The sequence below is a fragment of the Pleurodeles waltl genome, chromosome 3_1 (assembly GCF_031143425.1).
Source record: "Pleurodeles waltl isolate 20211129_DDA chromosome 3_1, aPleWal1.hap1.20221129, whole genome shotgun sequence".
Lineage (NCBI taxonomy): Eukaryota > Metazoa > Chordata > Amphibia > Caudata > Salamandridae > Pleurodeles > Pleurodeles waltl.
Genome location: NC_090440.1, coordinates 1,909,401,275 through 1,909,416,572, shown reverse-complemented (window position 1 = coordinate 1,909,416,572; position 15,298 = coordinate 1,909,401,275). Strand labels below are relative to the sequence as shown.

Here is a 15,298-nt window from a genome sequence, read left to right as displayed (position 1 = left end):
TGGTCTGCAGTTAGAATTGTAAATCAGACATGCCTGTTTGCCCCAGCAATTTTTGCGCTTTCCCCAGTGTTTGTTAGATAGGAATTGGAATAGTAAATCTGAACCCAGATATGTGCACCTCTCCCATGTGTAATAGATTGGTGTTAGGAAAGTAAATCTGACTCCCTATTGTGAGTTCTCTATAGTGCCTGGGTTGGACACCCTTATATTAGCCTCTGGCCCGTAGCCTGTGCTTTTAACATGTTTTTATTCAGCTCATACTTAAAGCACAGCCAGCTTTTAGCTCATTGTTTTTATATTTTAATCAGTTGCTTCATTCTGAGAATACATATTTGTTCATGCTGCACATTTTTCAGCCCTTTGTACAACCAACACTTGGCTACACGCTACAAGGCTTTCATGTTCAGTACATGATATTGTAACTCGTATTGCCACTTGAAGAGCTTAGGAGTCAGTCCCCAGTTATTAGACATATTAATGCGTCAGGCCTGTTCTTAGAATACTATAAGATTCATTACCTAAACATCGCATTGGTCTAAAGGGACCAGAGGGCATTCCAGTCAGGGCTATCTTGGGACAAACACCATTGCATTGACAACTTCGCTGATCCTGGTGCTCACTCTTCAGCTATCTGCGGGGATTGCTTCCCAGACAACAGCAGACCCTTGCTTACAGTTTCAGGTATGGGGTCAGGGTCCTTCCCATAGATTGGGACAGGCAGACGAATTACCACCCCTGTGCTGTCAGGTTTCTTAACATAGGGTTTAAGTAGGAATCTCTAGGGTTTAAGATCATACAAAATGGTGGGATTGTTTATCTTTTTCACACCGATTGTAACAATGATCACTGTATTATGTTTCATCTGCCTAATTATCACAGCTCATGCTTTTTACTATAGGCTGCAAATGCTTCAATAAATGCATTGAAATGCATTTTGCATCTTTATTTTGCTTTGGCATGTGTCAGTCTCTGACTACTGAGCAAAAGAGGTATGATCTGTTCACTACAACTTCTCTGAGGAGTCAAAGTGTCAGGTTTTACATCGCCACCAATCACCATTTCTTTTCTACGGTTGGGTGAGGTACTGCAAGCTAGCAAGGACTTAGGCCGACAGTTCCCAGACGGTGTGGACCAAGTCAGTCACCCACACTCGATGGTGCTGCTGCCTAAACAGATAGAGGGTTATTACGACTTTGGTGGACGGTGAAGTCCCGCGGTCAGGTTGCTGCCAGTGCATCCACCTTCCTGCGAGCCCTATTAAGAGTTCCCCACTGGGTCAGCAGGTGGAAACACCCCGGTGGGGAACAGCCTACAACATTGATGGTGGCAAAGCTGTAGTGCGTAGGGTGCATCAGCACCCGTCGCAATGTTCACAGACAGTGAACATCGTGACAGGCTGGCCAGGGGGAACCCTGCATTGCCGATGCCAAGTGCATGGACAGTACAAAGTTTATGGGCAGTGCGGGGTGCCCCCTGGAGCACCCTGCACCCCTTCTCCCACAGCCTTTGCATGACGGTGCTACTGCCATGTAAAAGCTGGCGGAAAGGGGGGTCGCAATCCCCAGGGAGGCGCTGCTTGCAGCGCTGCCCTGGAAGATTAGGGCTGCCAGTCCCTCCTGTGGCTTTGGCGGCGGCCGGACTGCCTCTGCGTCGTAATCAGGCCCATAATCTTATTACCAGAATAGCAACCACACGGCATCCCAGGGGGAACCCTGCACTGCCGATGCCAAGTGCATTGACAGTACAAAGTTTATGGGCAGTGCGGGGTGCCCCCTGGAGCACCCTGCACCCCTTCTCCCCCAGCCTTTGCATGGCGGTGCTACTGCCATGTAAAAGCTGGCGGAAAGGGGGGTCGCAATCCCCAGGGAGGCGCTGCTTGCAGCGCTGCACAGGAAGATTAGGGTTGCCAGTCCCTCCTGTGGCTTTGGCGGCGGCCGGACTGCCTCTGCGTCGTAATCAGGCTCATAATCTTATTACCAGAATAGCAACCACACGGCATCCCAGTCCAATTGACTTTGTCAATGTTTGTTAGACTGCAGCAACAATAGTAAATGTTACCCACCACCCCAGTCCACCAAATGTATGCACTTCCCCCAGTGTTTGTTAAATGTAAATTAAAATAGTAAATCTGACCGTCCCCCACTTGATCCATCAATGTAGGCTCTCTTTCCAGTGTTGGCATTTCTTTTGAATATATTATTGGAAGAAATATATATGTTTTATTTTAAATTATAACAATGTTACATTTAATCTCATATTTTTACCAGTATAGCATCGATTTTTTGAACCACAATATTTTAGTAGTCAATACGTTTGCATTTTTTATTATGAGTATGTAAAGTCACTATTTTAGTTGTAGATATTTTGACAATTATATTTGCATACTGCAATATATTTTTAGTTGATGTTCTGTCATATAGCCATAAAAATATTTCTTAATGAAAGGTTGTGAGTTAAAAGTTGAAAATGGATGTTAAGCAGTGTCCATAAGTGTGCATAAGTGGCTTTCAATCATTCAAGTTATCGGAACAGGAAGATCTTTGGATCTGAAAAATAACCAATACAGAGTCTGTGAGTTAGAGGAACTACCAAAGATCAAGCTGAAATTATTCTTTTGGCATCAATCAAGAACTAACAAAGTAGAAATACACTAGAACATAAACCATTCAGCGTCTTTGTTAAGGTCAAATTTACGGAGACAAACAACTGATCCATTTACTCTATCTTTGCAGTAGGGTCAGTTATCTGTCTCCACCATGTCTGCGTTTTTGTATACCTTAGTATACTTTTAATTCAGAGAAGTTCATATTGTCTAAGTGTAGTTCCTTGTAATGTTCTATTAGGGGGTGTTTTAGGTCCAGACCTCTACGATGTTCCGGAAAGGTCAAAGAATATATAGCATACATTGTAAAAGAGTTGATCGTTAATCATACAGCTTCTCTGTGGCTAACAACTAAACAATAGATTGCATTTACAACTATCATTCAAACCAAGACACAAATTTGGTGCAGTAATTGTACACCCACAATTTGGAATTTACAAGGTGCTACAATTAATGAATCTGACATTTGCACCATTATTTCATATTTCACACTGTGTACTAGGGGAGAACACTGTAATTGCATTTATCCCTCATCTCTAGATACACCAACCTGAAATTTGTGGGCTCTCTGTGCACATATTTGTGTAGATTGTGCAGTTTGCCCACAACTCCTAATTCCTGTTTGGGCCCAAATGAGAATTCCCACTCAAATCAGGGTTAAAACCAGAACAAGAATGAGGGCCTGAATTTCATGTGAAAACATATTGACAGAGGCATCGATTCCTACCTTTGTAGCCTGTTGACTCACCACTAGCGGACTAGAAAAGTATGGTCCTCCACCAAGAACTGACTAATTGCCCCTTTGGTGAGATACAAAGCTTTTGGTGGTAGAACATTCTGCACACAAAACTTTCCCATTTGGAGCTCACTTCCTCTATACCGCCACCTACAATCAGCTAATTATGCCTTATATTGAGACCACCATCACACCTTACCTGAAGGTATTACATTTCCAGGACCAAAACTGAATTTTCATTTTGTATTTTGTATTTTATTTCTTTTAGTATTTATAAAGCGCATTCCGGCCGTAGCATCGAAGCGCTGGGTATAAGAAGAATAAGTGTCAATAAATCAAGAGAAAAAAGACAGCTACTGGGGAAAGAGCAAAGTTTTTACTAGCCTCCTGAAGGTCATAAAATGTTGTTCCTTCCTAATAATCAGGGGGAGCGAATTCCAATGCTTGGCAGTCGCCACAGTGAATGCGTATCCCCCCATCTAGCCTTATGAGTTCGAGGGACATGGACCAGATGGGCTCCTGTTGATCTGAGTTGACAGCTCTGCATATACCAGAATAGCCTTGAAGAGGAGTATTCTGAACCACATGAATGTAAAGACTTATAAGTCAAACTTAGAGTTTTAAAAGTAATGCGCTTTGTGACAGGTAGCCAATGCAATTGTTTCAGACTACTGCTAGCTGATGCCGAGCGGGGAAGATCTAATATGAAATGGGCAGCTGTATTTTGAATCAGCTGAAGCTTCCTAAGTGAGAAGATGTCAAGATTGAGCATCAGGGCATTACAGTAGTCTAATATAGAAATTACTAATGCCAGAATAACTGTGATTCTAAGCTCCTTTTACAAATAAGGAATAATTTTTGTCAGCATTTTCAAAGTCCAAAAGCTAGATTTGGTGATGGAATTTACTTGGGGCTTAAAAGAAAGACAGTTATTGAAAATAACTCCCAAGTTTCTAGTTACGATAATGGGGGCAGGCAATTCACCACACTATAATGGCCACCAGCGCGAGCTCCACAATCGCTTGCTAGAGCCAAAAAACAAAATCTCAGTTTTGTCGCCATTCATCTTTAGCCAATTCAAGCCCATCGAACTGTTGACCTCACGCATACAGTTGTGAAAGCAACCTGACACTTCCTCCCAGTTCTTAGGGACTGGAATAATCAGTTGTGTATCATCAGCGTAAGAAGTGGACATAAAGCCAAACGAACGAATAAGTCTGGCCAGTGGGGCTACGTACAGAATAAATAAACTAGGACTGAGTGAGGAACCTTGAGGGACGCCGCATGGCAATTGATATGCCGCTGCCCTAAAGTCTCCACAGCATACCGTAATGGATCTTTCTCCTAAAAAGGATTCCAAGATCTGTAATGCTGTACCTCTAATCCCTGCTTGATAGAGATGAGATGCCATGATCTGAGGTGAAATAGTATCAAAAGCAGCAGATAAATTCAATAGAACTAATATGGATCCTTGCCCCTCATCGACCAATCTATGAATAGTATCTGAAGTGGTGATAAGAGCGGATTCAGTGTTATAGGCTTTCCTGATGCCTTGCTGAGAAGAGTCTAGGCCTCCCGAATTTTGGAGAAAGTTGACTAGCTCTATATTAATATGTTTCTCAAAGATCTTTGCCTGAACAGGGAGTAAGGCAATAGGCCGCAGATTTTTAAGATCATGTACTGCTCCATCTGGTTTCTTTTTCAAGGGGATCACCGTCACTTCTTTCCAAGATGAAGGAAAGACTCCCGAAGTTAAGACCTCCTGGAAAATCAGAGCAAGGGCTGTAGATACTAGATCAGGAACCCGCTGTAAGATATGAGGGGGCAGGGGTCTCTAGGGGAACCTGACTTAATTCCCATTATAATCTCTTTAATCTTTTTTGGTGGTAGTGACTGGAAGTTATTTAACAAGGGACAGTCTTTGTCTAGAATGCTATTTAGATAGTCATACGGGCAGCATATCTCTACCGAATGAGTAAAAATCGTATGGATTTGTAGGACTTTATTTTCAAAAAGGGTCGCCACCTTATTGCAAAATTCTTGTGAATTCTCCAATTCAGGGGGTGTAGAGGGGACCGTCAGGGAGTTTACCACTTCGAAAAGTTCTCTAGGGGCATTTGATGCCTCCTTAATTTTCGGAGTAAAATAATCGAATTTAGCTTTTGTACTTGCGTCTTTATAGGCCCTAAGGACAACTCTAAGCTTCTCTTTCTCATCCGAATTTGGATCCAACTTCCATCTCCGTTCTTGTTGGCGATATTTTCTCTGTAAGTGCTTGAGGTCCTTAGTAAACCAGGGGCAGCTAACTTTTTTATTTTCTGAAAAGGCAGGGGTTCTAGGTGGAGCAAGTTGATTGATTGCAATATCAATTCCATGACTGAAGCTGTCAGTTGCCGACAGAGAAAGGCTTCTTGTAGCTTCCCAACCTAAGACCAGTGCTGGGCCTAACTGTTTCTTCTTAATACGGTTCCAGTGTCTGACTGGTTTCATGTTAGGGCTAACAGGCTGAGAAAGTTAGACATTTGTAAGACTGAAAGTAAGAAGATGGTGATCAGTCCAATCGAGCGGCCTTTTTGTCAGCATCACCCAGTCATCAGGACGGGCGAATATCCCGTCTAACAGATGACCTGCCCTATGTGTGGCTGTCGTAACTTTTAATTCCCACTCAAAAACCGCCATAAAATTAAAAAAATCTTTAATATGTGGGTCCTGGCTATCATCAAAGTGAATACAGTATTAAAGTCCTCTAATATAATACATTTAGTAGACATGGTTAGAGGTTCAATTAAATTTGGACAGTGCTGTAAGAAGTTGGAGTAAGGACCTGGAGACAGATAGACCAAGAGTCCTTCAAATAGTACAGAATGTTTCTGACGAATTTTGAAGCACAATCCCTCGCAAATCTCTGATGTGAGGTTTATAGCGTTCCAATGGCAGGAAAGGAGGGACTTACAGATAATAGCTAAACCTCCTCCTCTACTAGAAATTCTATCCAATCTATAGAATGTGTATCCCAGTGGTGTAACCGCTATGAAATCTGGGTTGGAATTGTTTTTTGCCGAAGTTTCCGTAATAAAAAGGCAGTCTAAGTTTTGGTGGATAATTAAATCTTCAATTTCAGTCTTATATTTAATTAAAGAGCTTGGGTTAGTTAAAGCACAAATCAAAGAGTTAGCAATTGAAGCTACTCCCTCGTACATACTCCCTTGGGCCTCGTACATACCTCCTGTGTAACAGTGTCAGGAGAAGTAGTGTCACATGATATCCAAGGCAACCAATTGCCGTGTTTGCTGCTCCACCCTTCCAAATTATCTGGAGTAATCTTGGGCGTATGTTTACATCTCTGGCCTCCCGCTAATGAATAGAGGGCTTCAGAAGAATAAGCGATACAGACAGGCATTGCCCAGGAAGGAGCATAGTCTCCGGCCCCCGGTCAGTCGCGGACGGGCGAAGACGGGCTTACCTTAAGCACGGCCGCATCGGCTCTAAAATAAGAGCTCCAGCTCATGATTAAAATCCTTTACATATTCAGAAAAAATATATTACAGGGCGGATTCCAAGTGACACCATAGTGCACACATGGTTCTTGGCCGCCTGCACTATGGTGCCATTTGGCATCCACTCACGGTAATGCATTTTTGCGGAAACTGCAAAGAATTTTAATCATGAAAATTCAGTTTTGGACCTGGAAATTAAATACCTTCAGGGAACTTCAATACAATGTGCTCAATATCTGTGATTTCAGGTCCCAGGTTTTGAGCACAGTATATTGAAGTCCTCCTACTTTTGTGCCTAAGTATACTGTTCCATCCAGCCCCAGCAAGCCAATGTCACATGGAGCCATACAACCTCCAACTAAGAGGAATTTAATATAATGAGAAAATATGCTTGTGTTTGAAGTCCTGGTGGTGTTGCATGATGAGGGCACACTTGATTAAGGAGATTGTGCTACCCTACAGCATTGTTTCACCTGCCTCTTGGTTAACTGGTGCACCTGGGTGAGGTACGCTTTGTGCCGTTAGCCCGTCTGAATCTGGGAGATGCTTCTGTTCTCAGTTGCAAAGGTAAAAAATCTGACTGCCCCAACCTGCAGGCCATGCACTGTGAATTACCTCCTCTTCCATCCCGTCCAGTTCCTTAATATATGACTGAAGGTGCCAATTCACTCCATTGAGTCCACCAATGTCAAACTGTTTGCTCTGTTTTTTAGAGGTCAGAAGCCTCACCATAAATCCCTCCCTCACCTCAGTCCCATTCCTGTTTTCTGTTTGTTCCCTTTTACACTGTTAGGGCTGTTGAGGGGAGCTAGTGAGTTTGCAGTGGCACCTCCCTGTGACAACGTGCCCACTCAAGTAGGCATTATTTTCATTTTCCCTTGGTGCGAGGCCCAAGAGATGTGTGTTAATTTAAATGTCTAGGAATATTTCTGAACCTGGCATGGTTTTTAGGTGGCTGCTTGGGCACTGCCTGGCCACTTTAAATAAGCACTGCTTACTTTCTCTGAAAGCACCACATCTTTGCTCACCATGCGGTCCCAGTGAGGGAACTCCACTTGTTTTGTACAACAGCAGCTTGGGGCCATTTTTTCTATGAGAGTGCGGCTGCAATGGACCAGTTTCTAGTTTAAGTGAAGCAGGATTATGTCACAGAATGTCTGTACAGCTGCAGTGGGTGCCCTAATTATACCTTGCTAGTTGATTACTAGGAGGTGTAGTGTCTCCTGCTAATGGGCTGATAGTTTCCTCTTGCCTGTATTAGCTGCAGCACGTCAGCTCTTTTGGAGAGTGTATTACAGAGCCTTTCCTGGTGAAGGCTGACCTTTCTCTGCCTGTTCTTTCCTTCCTCTTGTAAATTGGATTTTGAAAGAAAATAAGGGCATACTGTACCCTAGTCTTTATGAGCATAGCCTTTACTGCTTCCTTGCACTGCGAGCTGAGGTACCATTTATTTTCCGCTAGGCAAGTTATTAGTCTACCATGTAAGGACCCATAGCCAGTATTTAAGATGCTTCTTGTCTGTCTAATTAGTCTGTACTAGATTGGTGATTGTAGCTTTGCTGAAACATTTACATAAAACTCATCATGGATATCCAGAAAGGTTCCTTCACAGCGTTCGCGAGGGTGGTTCTCCTTCAATGACTGAGAGAGATCTCCAGGAGATGGTAAAGTCCCTATAAAAGCACTGCAATAGACTTTGTAGAAGGAGCCTCCTGTCACAGCTTTCATCAACTGCTTTGGCTGGATCCTATTGGTCAGACCCTTCTCCCCCATCAATTTTTTGTGTGCTATAAAAGCCCTGCAATAGACTTTGTAGAAGGAGTCTCCTGTCACAGCTTTCATCAACTGCTTTGGCTGGTTCCTATTGGTCAGACTCTTCTCCCTCATACATTTTTTGTGTGCATCCCCCACTATAATGAAGAGGAACTTGAATTTTTCAGCGTCAGATCCCTATAGCTCCTGTTTCCCAGAAACTCCTCAGGGATCCATTGGCAAGTCTGGGTTCTCCCATTTGGTTTGAAGACTTCACTGGGATTCTTCACAAAAGTCTTAGGTGTCCTACGTTCCCAGGGAATAATAGTCCACCCATTTCTGCACAGCCTACTAATACACTTTCCATCTCAAGAGGAGTCCCCAGAAGACACAGCTTGGTGGTACAAATTCTCCAGGAATTCAGATTTCTGATCAACCTGCTGAAATCTCTTCTTCAACCATTCCAGACACTGGAGTAAATTGGGGCAAACCAGTACTACCTATGGCCTAGTCCTTCCCGGGGCTAGAAGAATCAAGCAGAGAAATCTGGTGAGTAGCGGAATAGACCTAAAGCTGTGAGGACCAGTGCCTTAAGTCCTTCTCCCTTTTTTTCTTCCAGTCAGCCACAGTGAGCATAGTGACTTGGGCTTGTCTCCATCTGGGTCAGGTGGTCTGCCATATCTTGGCACGCGAGTGTTACAAACGGCTAATCCCTGTATTTGCTCCAATTTGCCAGGCCCTTCTTTGGTGGCTCGCCCCTACATCTCTGGTGAAAGGGACAATTTTTGTGTACCTCAATCCAAAGATTCTAACAATGGTTGCCAGCAGTCTGGGTTTGGGGTCAGTGCTGGACAATCAGACATCACAGGGCCTCTGGAATCTGTCAAAGCAATTTTGTCAGGCCCTTTTTAGTGGCTCATCCCTACATACCTGGAGAGAGGGACTATCTTTGTGTAGCCCCAAACTGAAGATTCTAACAATGGACGGAAGCAGTCTGGGTTTGGGGTCAGACAACCAGCCATCACAGGACCTCTGGAAGCTGTCAAAGCAATCTTGAATTGGTAGGAATTAATGGCTGTTTGGAAGGCTGTGAATTTCTTTGCGACTCAACTAAGAGGGCAGTTGGAGTACAAATAGCCAACCAGGTAGCAACACTTAAATCGGCACTTCGTGACAGGCTGTACTTAACTGAATCAGTTAGATCACGTTATATACTCTTGGAAGGAGAACAACTTACAGAGCATCAGAGCAATTCACTGCAAGGGGGTTTTAAATCTCGAAGAATACTATCTGAGCCGAATCTTTATATCTTCCCAGGACTTTGTGCTCATTCCTCCAGTATTTCAAGAAATCTGCACACTGTAGTGGATTGGTTCGCTTCATATCTCAACTCCCAGTTACCTCTGTTTTTTTGTGAGCTGAAGAAACTTGAAAAGGAACGGATCATCAAGAAAGTGTCAGACCCACCCCATTGGTGTTTCTGATTGTGAAGAGTAAACCTAAGCAGGCAGGCACCATCCGGAATGCGCTGCTATTCATAGCCCTAGTTAAGTAAATAAAAGGGAACCACATGCTACGCCCATTACTGATTACAAGTTAGCAGATCTGAATGGGACCAAGTGGTTTTCAAAATCGACTTAAATTCAAAATACCAAGAACTGCTTTTGGAGGAATCCATCCAATTTAGTACTAACTTCTTGACCCACGTTCATCTGAAGTTACAGGCAACCCAACTTAAGGATACTTTCAGCAGCGGATGTTTTCCAACACAACATCAGAGGATGCCCTAGTTGATCTTATCGGCATAATAAACATTAGTCATTACATGATATTTAAAAGAATCATAAGAGACTGAGTTCAGCACTTTATCAGATCTGGGTCTGTGTCTTGTATTCCACAGGAATTAGTGTGAGTTCATACAACACCAAATCCAGTTCTCCAGATGTGTCTTCTTTAATCAGGATGTCAGTACCAGCATACCAGATCAGCGATAGCAGCCTCAAAAAGGCCTGCTGTCAACAACCAAGCAGACTACTTCTCGCCGCACTGTGTTGTTCCTGCTGTGAAGCAGTGTATAATGACAGCGAATACTGAGAGGCACATTGAACTCATAACCTCTTAGGCTTGCCGAAGGCCATGTCACTACAGCAATTATTAGTAAATGCTGCTAAGTTGATGAGTACCTAAAACTAGCCATTCAGACAGCAAGATGTAAATCTTGGAAGTCCAATTTTGATGGATATTGCAGCTATGTCCTTGAATCTCACCCAATCTCTTATAACCCTATGGATGAGCCAGCATGCGATTAGTGCCAGGAAAAGTGTTGTAACAATATTTTCATTATAACCTCTCAAGGGAAGAAAGTTGGTTCACTGAGTCACATGGACCCCCAGGTACAGTAGCTTGTGAAAATGAGGAAACAAGCCGAAGCCCGGAGTCAAGGATGGATCCAGTGCAGCGTCGGTTCCGGTGCTGCAGAGCAAAGGAGCGGAGGTGTCGGTGCAAGGTGTTGGATCCTTGCTGTGGAGCGGTGGAGGTGAGGCAGCAAAGGGTGTGAAGCATTGGATTCGGGCACTTCCGGCGGGGTCGATATCCAGCGGTCACGGCATGGTGCGGCGAAGTCGGGTGTCACGTACATCGGTGGACTTCAGCGAGACTATGGTGGTGTCAGGCCTGCGGGGTCATCGCACTTCAGCAAGGACCACGTCTTCAGTTCCAGGCAGTGCCACGGAGTCCTGAGTCATCCAAAGTCAGTGGACTTAGTTCTTCTTGGTTTTTCGACAGCTTCTCCTTTCAAGGACCTAGGGACTGGATTAGGCACCACTTGGCAGGGTAGGAGTCTCAGCAGAGAGTCCAGGTGCTGGTTGAGAAAGTCTTTGATGGTCCTGAGACTTCAGAACAGGGGGCAAGCTCAATCCAAGCCCTTGGAGACACTTCACAAGCAGGAATATATCACAAAGTCCAGTCTTTGTCCTCTTTCAGACAAAGGGGCAGTACTCCCCTTTCACCTCTTCTGCTTGGCAGAGGTTCCTCTTGAGTCCAAAAGTAATCTAAAAATCTGTGGTTTTGGGTGTACTACTTATACCCCTTTCTGCCTTTGAAGTTGGCAAACTTCAAAGGAAAACCTCTGTTGTTCACAAGATCCTGCCCTGCGCAGGCCTGGCTCCAGACTAACACCATGGTGTCGAAGACTGCATTGTGTGAGGGCAGGCACAGCCCATTCAGGTGTAAGTGTCATCTCCTCCCGCCACTCTAGCCCAGATGCCCCATCAGGATATGCAGGCTACACCCCAGCTCACATTGTGTCACTGTCTAGTGGAGATTCAAAAACTGCCCAACTATCAGCCTGACCCAGACAGGGAATACACAAGCAGGCAGAGTCATAGAATGGTTTAAGCAAGAAAATGCCCACTTTCTGAAAGTAGCATTTTCAAACTGACAAGCTAAAAACCAACCTTACCAAAACATGTATTTTTAAATTGTGAGTTAAGAGACCCCCAAACTCCATTTCTCTATCTACTCCCAAAGGGAAACTGCACTTAAAAGTCATTTAAAGGCAGCCCCCATGTTAAGCTATGAGAGAGAGAGACCTTGCAACAGTTAAAAACGAATTTGGCAGTATTTCACTGTTAGGACATGTAAAACACATCAGTACTTGCTGCACCTTTAACATGCATTGCACCCTTCCTATGGGGCTACCTAGGGCCTACCTTAGTGGTGCCTTACATGTATAAAAAGCGACGGTTTGGGCCTGGCAAGTGGGTACACTTGCTATGTCAAATTGACAGTCTAAAACTGCGCACACACACTGCAGTGGCAGGTCTGAGGCATGTTTACAGGGCTACTCATGTGGGTGGCACAACCAGTTCTGCAGGCCCTGGGCACCTCTAGTTCCCTTTACTAGGGACTTACTAGTAAATTAAATATGCCAATCATGAAAAAGCCAATTACACATACAATTTACACAGGGAGCACTTGCACTTTTGCACTGATGATCAGCAGTGGTGAAGTGCCCAGAGTAACAAAACCAGCAAAAACAAAGTCCAGCACACAGTCAAAACACAGGAAGCAGAGGCAAAAAGACAGGTGAGACTCCACCAAGGATGCTAGGTCTAGCATACCTATGTACATTATTAAATGATAATCAATAAATTATTCTGGTGGTTGTAACGTCCACTGCCTTTGAAGTGGTATAACCAAAGATAGAAAAGATAAACATATAAGACCACCTGTTCTCTTGAAAATAGATAATGGACCACCTTTCCAAAGGCACAGAGTTTCAAAGCTGAGTAAAATTGCCAACAAGATAACACCCATATGACCTCAGCCTAAAAGTGAGGTGCATTGTTAAAAAAGACATTGGGAATCCATCTCAAGCAATATGAAGATCTGGAGTGGGGCAAACAGTACTTCACAGGATCTACCGCAACACCCTTCAGCGCACCACTCAGTGCATGTCAGCACTGATGCTTTTCAGGATGCAAATCAGAGACACCATTCCCACAGTATTGAATTGAGTGCAGAACAGCCAACACAGCCAGGGGCAATGCCAAGTGAAGAATGAGAACAAACAAACCCCAGGTAGCAAATTTAGAGTGCCATTTGTGTGCGCCCTTGGAGTGTATCGTAGCAGTGAACAGCACCATAATTTTGCTGCTGCTGGAAATATTGAGCAGGATGTTAAGAGACATTCACCAGACACTCCGAAGCAGGAGCAAGCAAATGGATGTGGGGAATTGGGTGCCTGCTGGACAGCTTTGCCCTACCATCTGTCATTCTACCACTCACCAACGGACATGGAGAACCTACTCAAGTGTCTAAGTGTCTGAGAAAGCAAACTCATAAGTGCCCTGTGTCAGCTAGGGCCCCAGCCGATCACATCTCGCAGACTGAGAACCCATGTATGTTAGGAAGTTTGCAATTGCGCAGCAAATTAGCAGTTGTTAAACCATAATCATTAGTGTTGTGTTTAGACACATTTGTTATCCAAGCTGGGGGAGGGATGTAGTGTTCTACCCAGCATCTGCACCCCATATCACATGACACCATGCAACCACTGCACATGCCAGGAGTAAGTTAAACAAGGCACTCGTACCTTAAAATTCCTGAAGTGGCACCGGTGTGTGTGTATGTGTGTGTGACTTCATTACTGTGCTGTACCATCTGCCATGCCACAATAATCAAGTTCTTTTACTTCCAAGTCAGTCATTCTCTCTGGTATTTGTTAAATTGCAGAACTTGGAGTTAATGAAGGCAACTAACCAGAAGTCTTGAATACCCTTGTTGAACACTCTTTATGTTGTATAATATTAATAGACTATGGGGGTCATTATGACGCCGGCAGTCCTGCCTCGCCACGCCGGCGGTGTTGGCCAGACCACCGACAGCATGGCGGTGCAGGACCTCCTAATTATGACAAGGGAAGTAAACTGGCTACACCTGTACCACCAGGAGGGGGGTAGGACTGCCTGGCCGAAGATTGACCACCTTCGGCCTGGCGGTCCACCTAACACCGCCCGCAGTACTTTGAGTATCCTTACCACCAGAGATTCAATGGCGCCAGCCCCTCCACGAAATCCCTGGCGGTAAGGATACTGGTGACAGGAATATTAATTCCTGTCACCACTACCGGACTCCCCAACCCCCACTCCCTGTAGGAGCCCCCCCTCCCATAACCCCCTCAGGAGCCCCCACACCCCAAGCTGCGACACCTCCCCTCCCCCAGTCCCTGTACTGACCCCACCTTGATCCCTGTACTGACTCCCCCTCCCCGATCCCTGTACTGACCCCCTGATCCATGCATGCACACACTGCACATACATACATACATGCACACATCCACACATACATACATACACGCACACATCCACACATACATACATACACGCACACATACACGCTCACTCATTCACACACACACATGCACACAACACTCCCCCCACCCCTGCATACGCGCATTCACACAAGCACACAGACACTTGCATACACATGCACACAAACACACACAACACCCTCCGCCCACCTCTATTCACACACACACACACACACACACAGCCATTCACTCACACAACACTCAACACCCCCCCTGCCCTGTCAGTCAATCACCTTACCTGGTAGTTGTCCGGGAAAGAACGGGGTCCATGGGGCCTGCTCCGCCTGCACCGCCCAGTCACCACAACACCGCCACGCCGATTACAAAATTGTAATATGGCAGGCAGTGTTGTGATGACGTGGCGGTGCCAGCGGAGCAACCTCCACTAGACTGCCGACCACCTGTATGGCTGCTGGCGGCTCTCCACCCAATTTATGGCGGAGAGCTGCCAGGAGTCATAATATGGTGGTCTCAAGACCGCCATCACTGGCGGTGTCCTGGACGGCGTGACTTCGGCGGTCAACTGTTTTGACCGCCAAAATCGTAATGAGGGCCTATATCTTTTCAGCTGACTGTGTCCCTTTACAGAGTGCTAAACTATGCTGCTTTTGCCCCACAGAGTGCATGTCAAGAGCTGATGCAACGTCTTGAGCCTATCATGACCAAGAACCCGAATGGAACCTGGGAGGAATGGGTGAGTGTCTCTTGTATCTGCCTAGTGTCATAAAAACTGAAGGCACATGAAGCCATTTACAAAACTCTCCAGCTGTTTCTCACAACTGTCTCATGTGCATTACCTCCTACACCACTTCAAAGACACAAGCAGCTGCATTTATGTT

At 45.0% G+C, this 15,298-nt stretch overlaps 1 protein-coding gene across 1 annotated transcript in view; it reads left to right on the top strand.

Moving 5' to 3' along the window:
* LOC138285751 (aldehyde oxidase-like) overlaps positions 1 to 15,298 on the top strand; it is a 588,222-nt gene that overhangs the window by 473,204 nt on the left and 99,720 nt on the right. Inside the window, 1 exon segment of the mRNA XM_069226091.1 lies at positions 15,079 to 15,153. Within this exon segment, the coding sequence (XP_069082192.1) occupies positions 15,079 to 15,153 (75 nt within the window).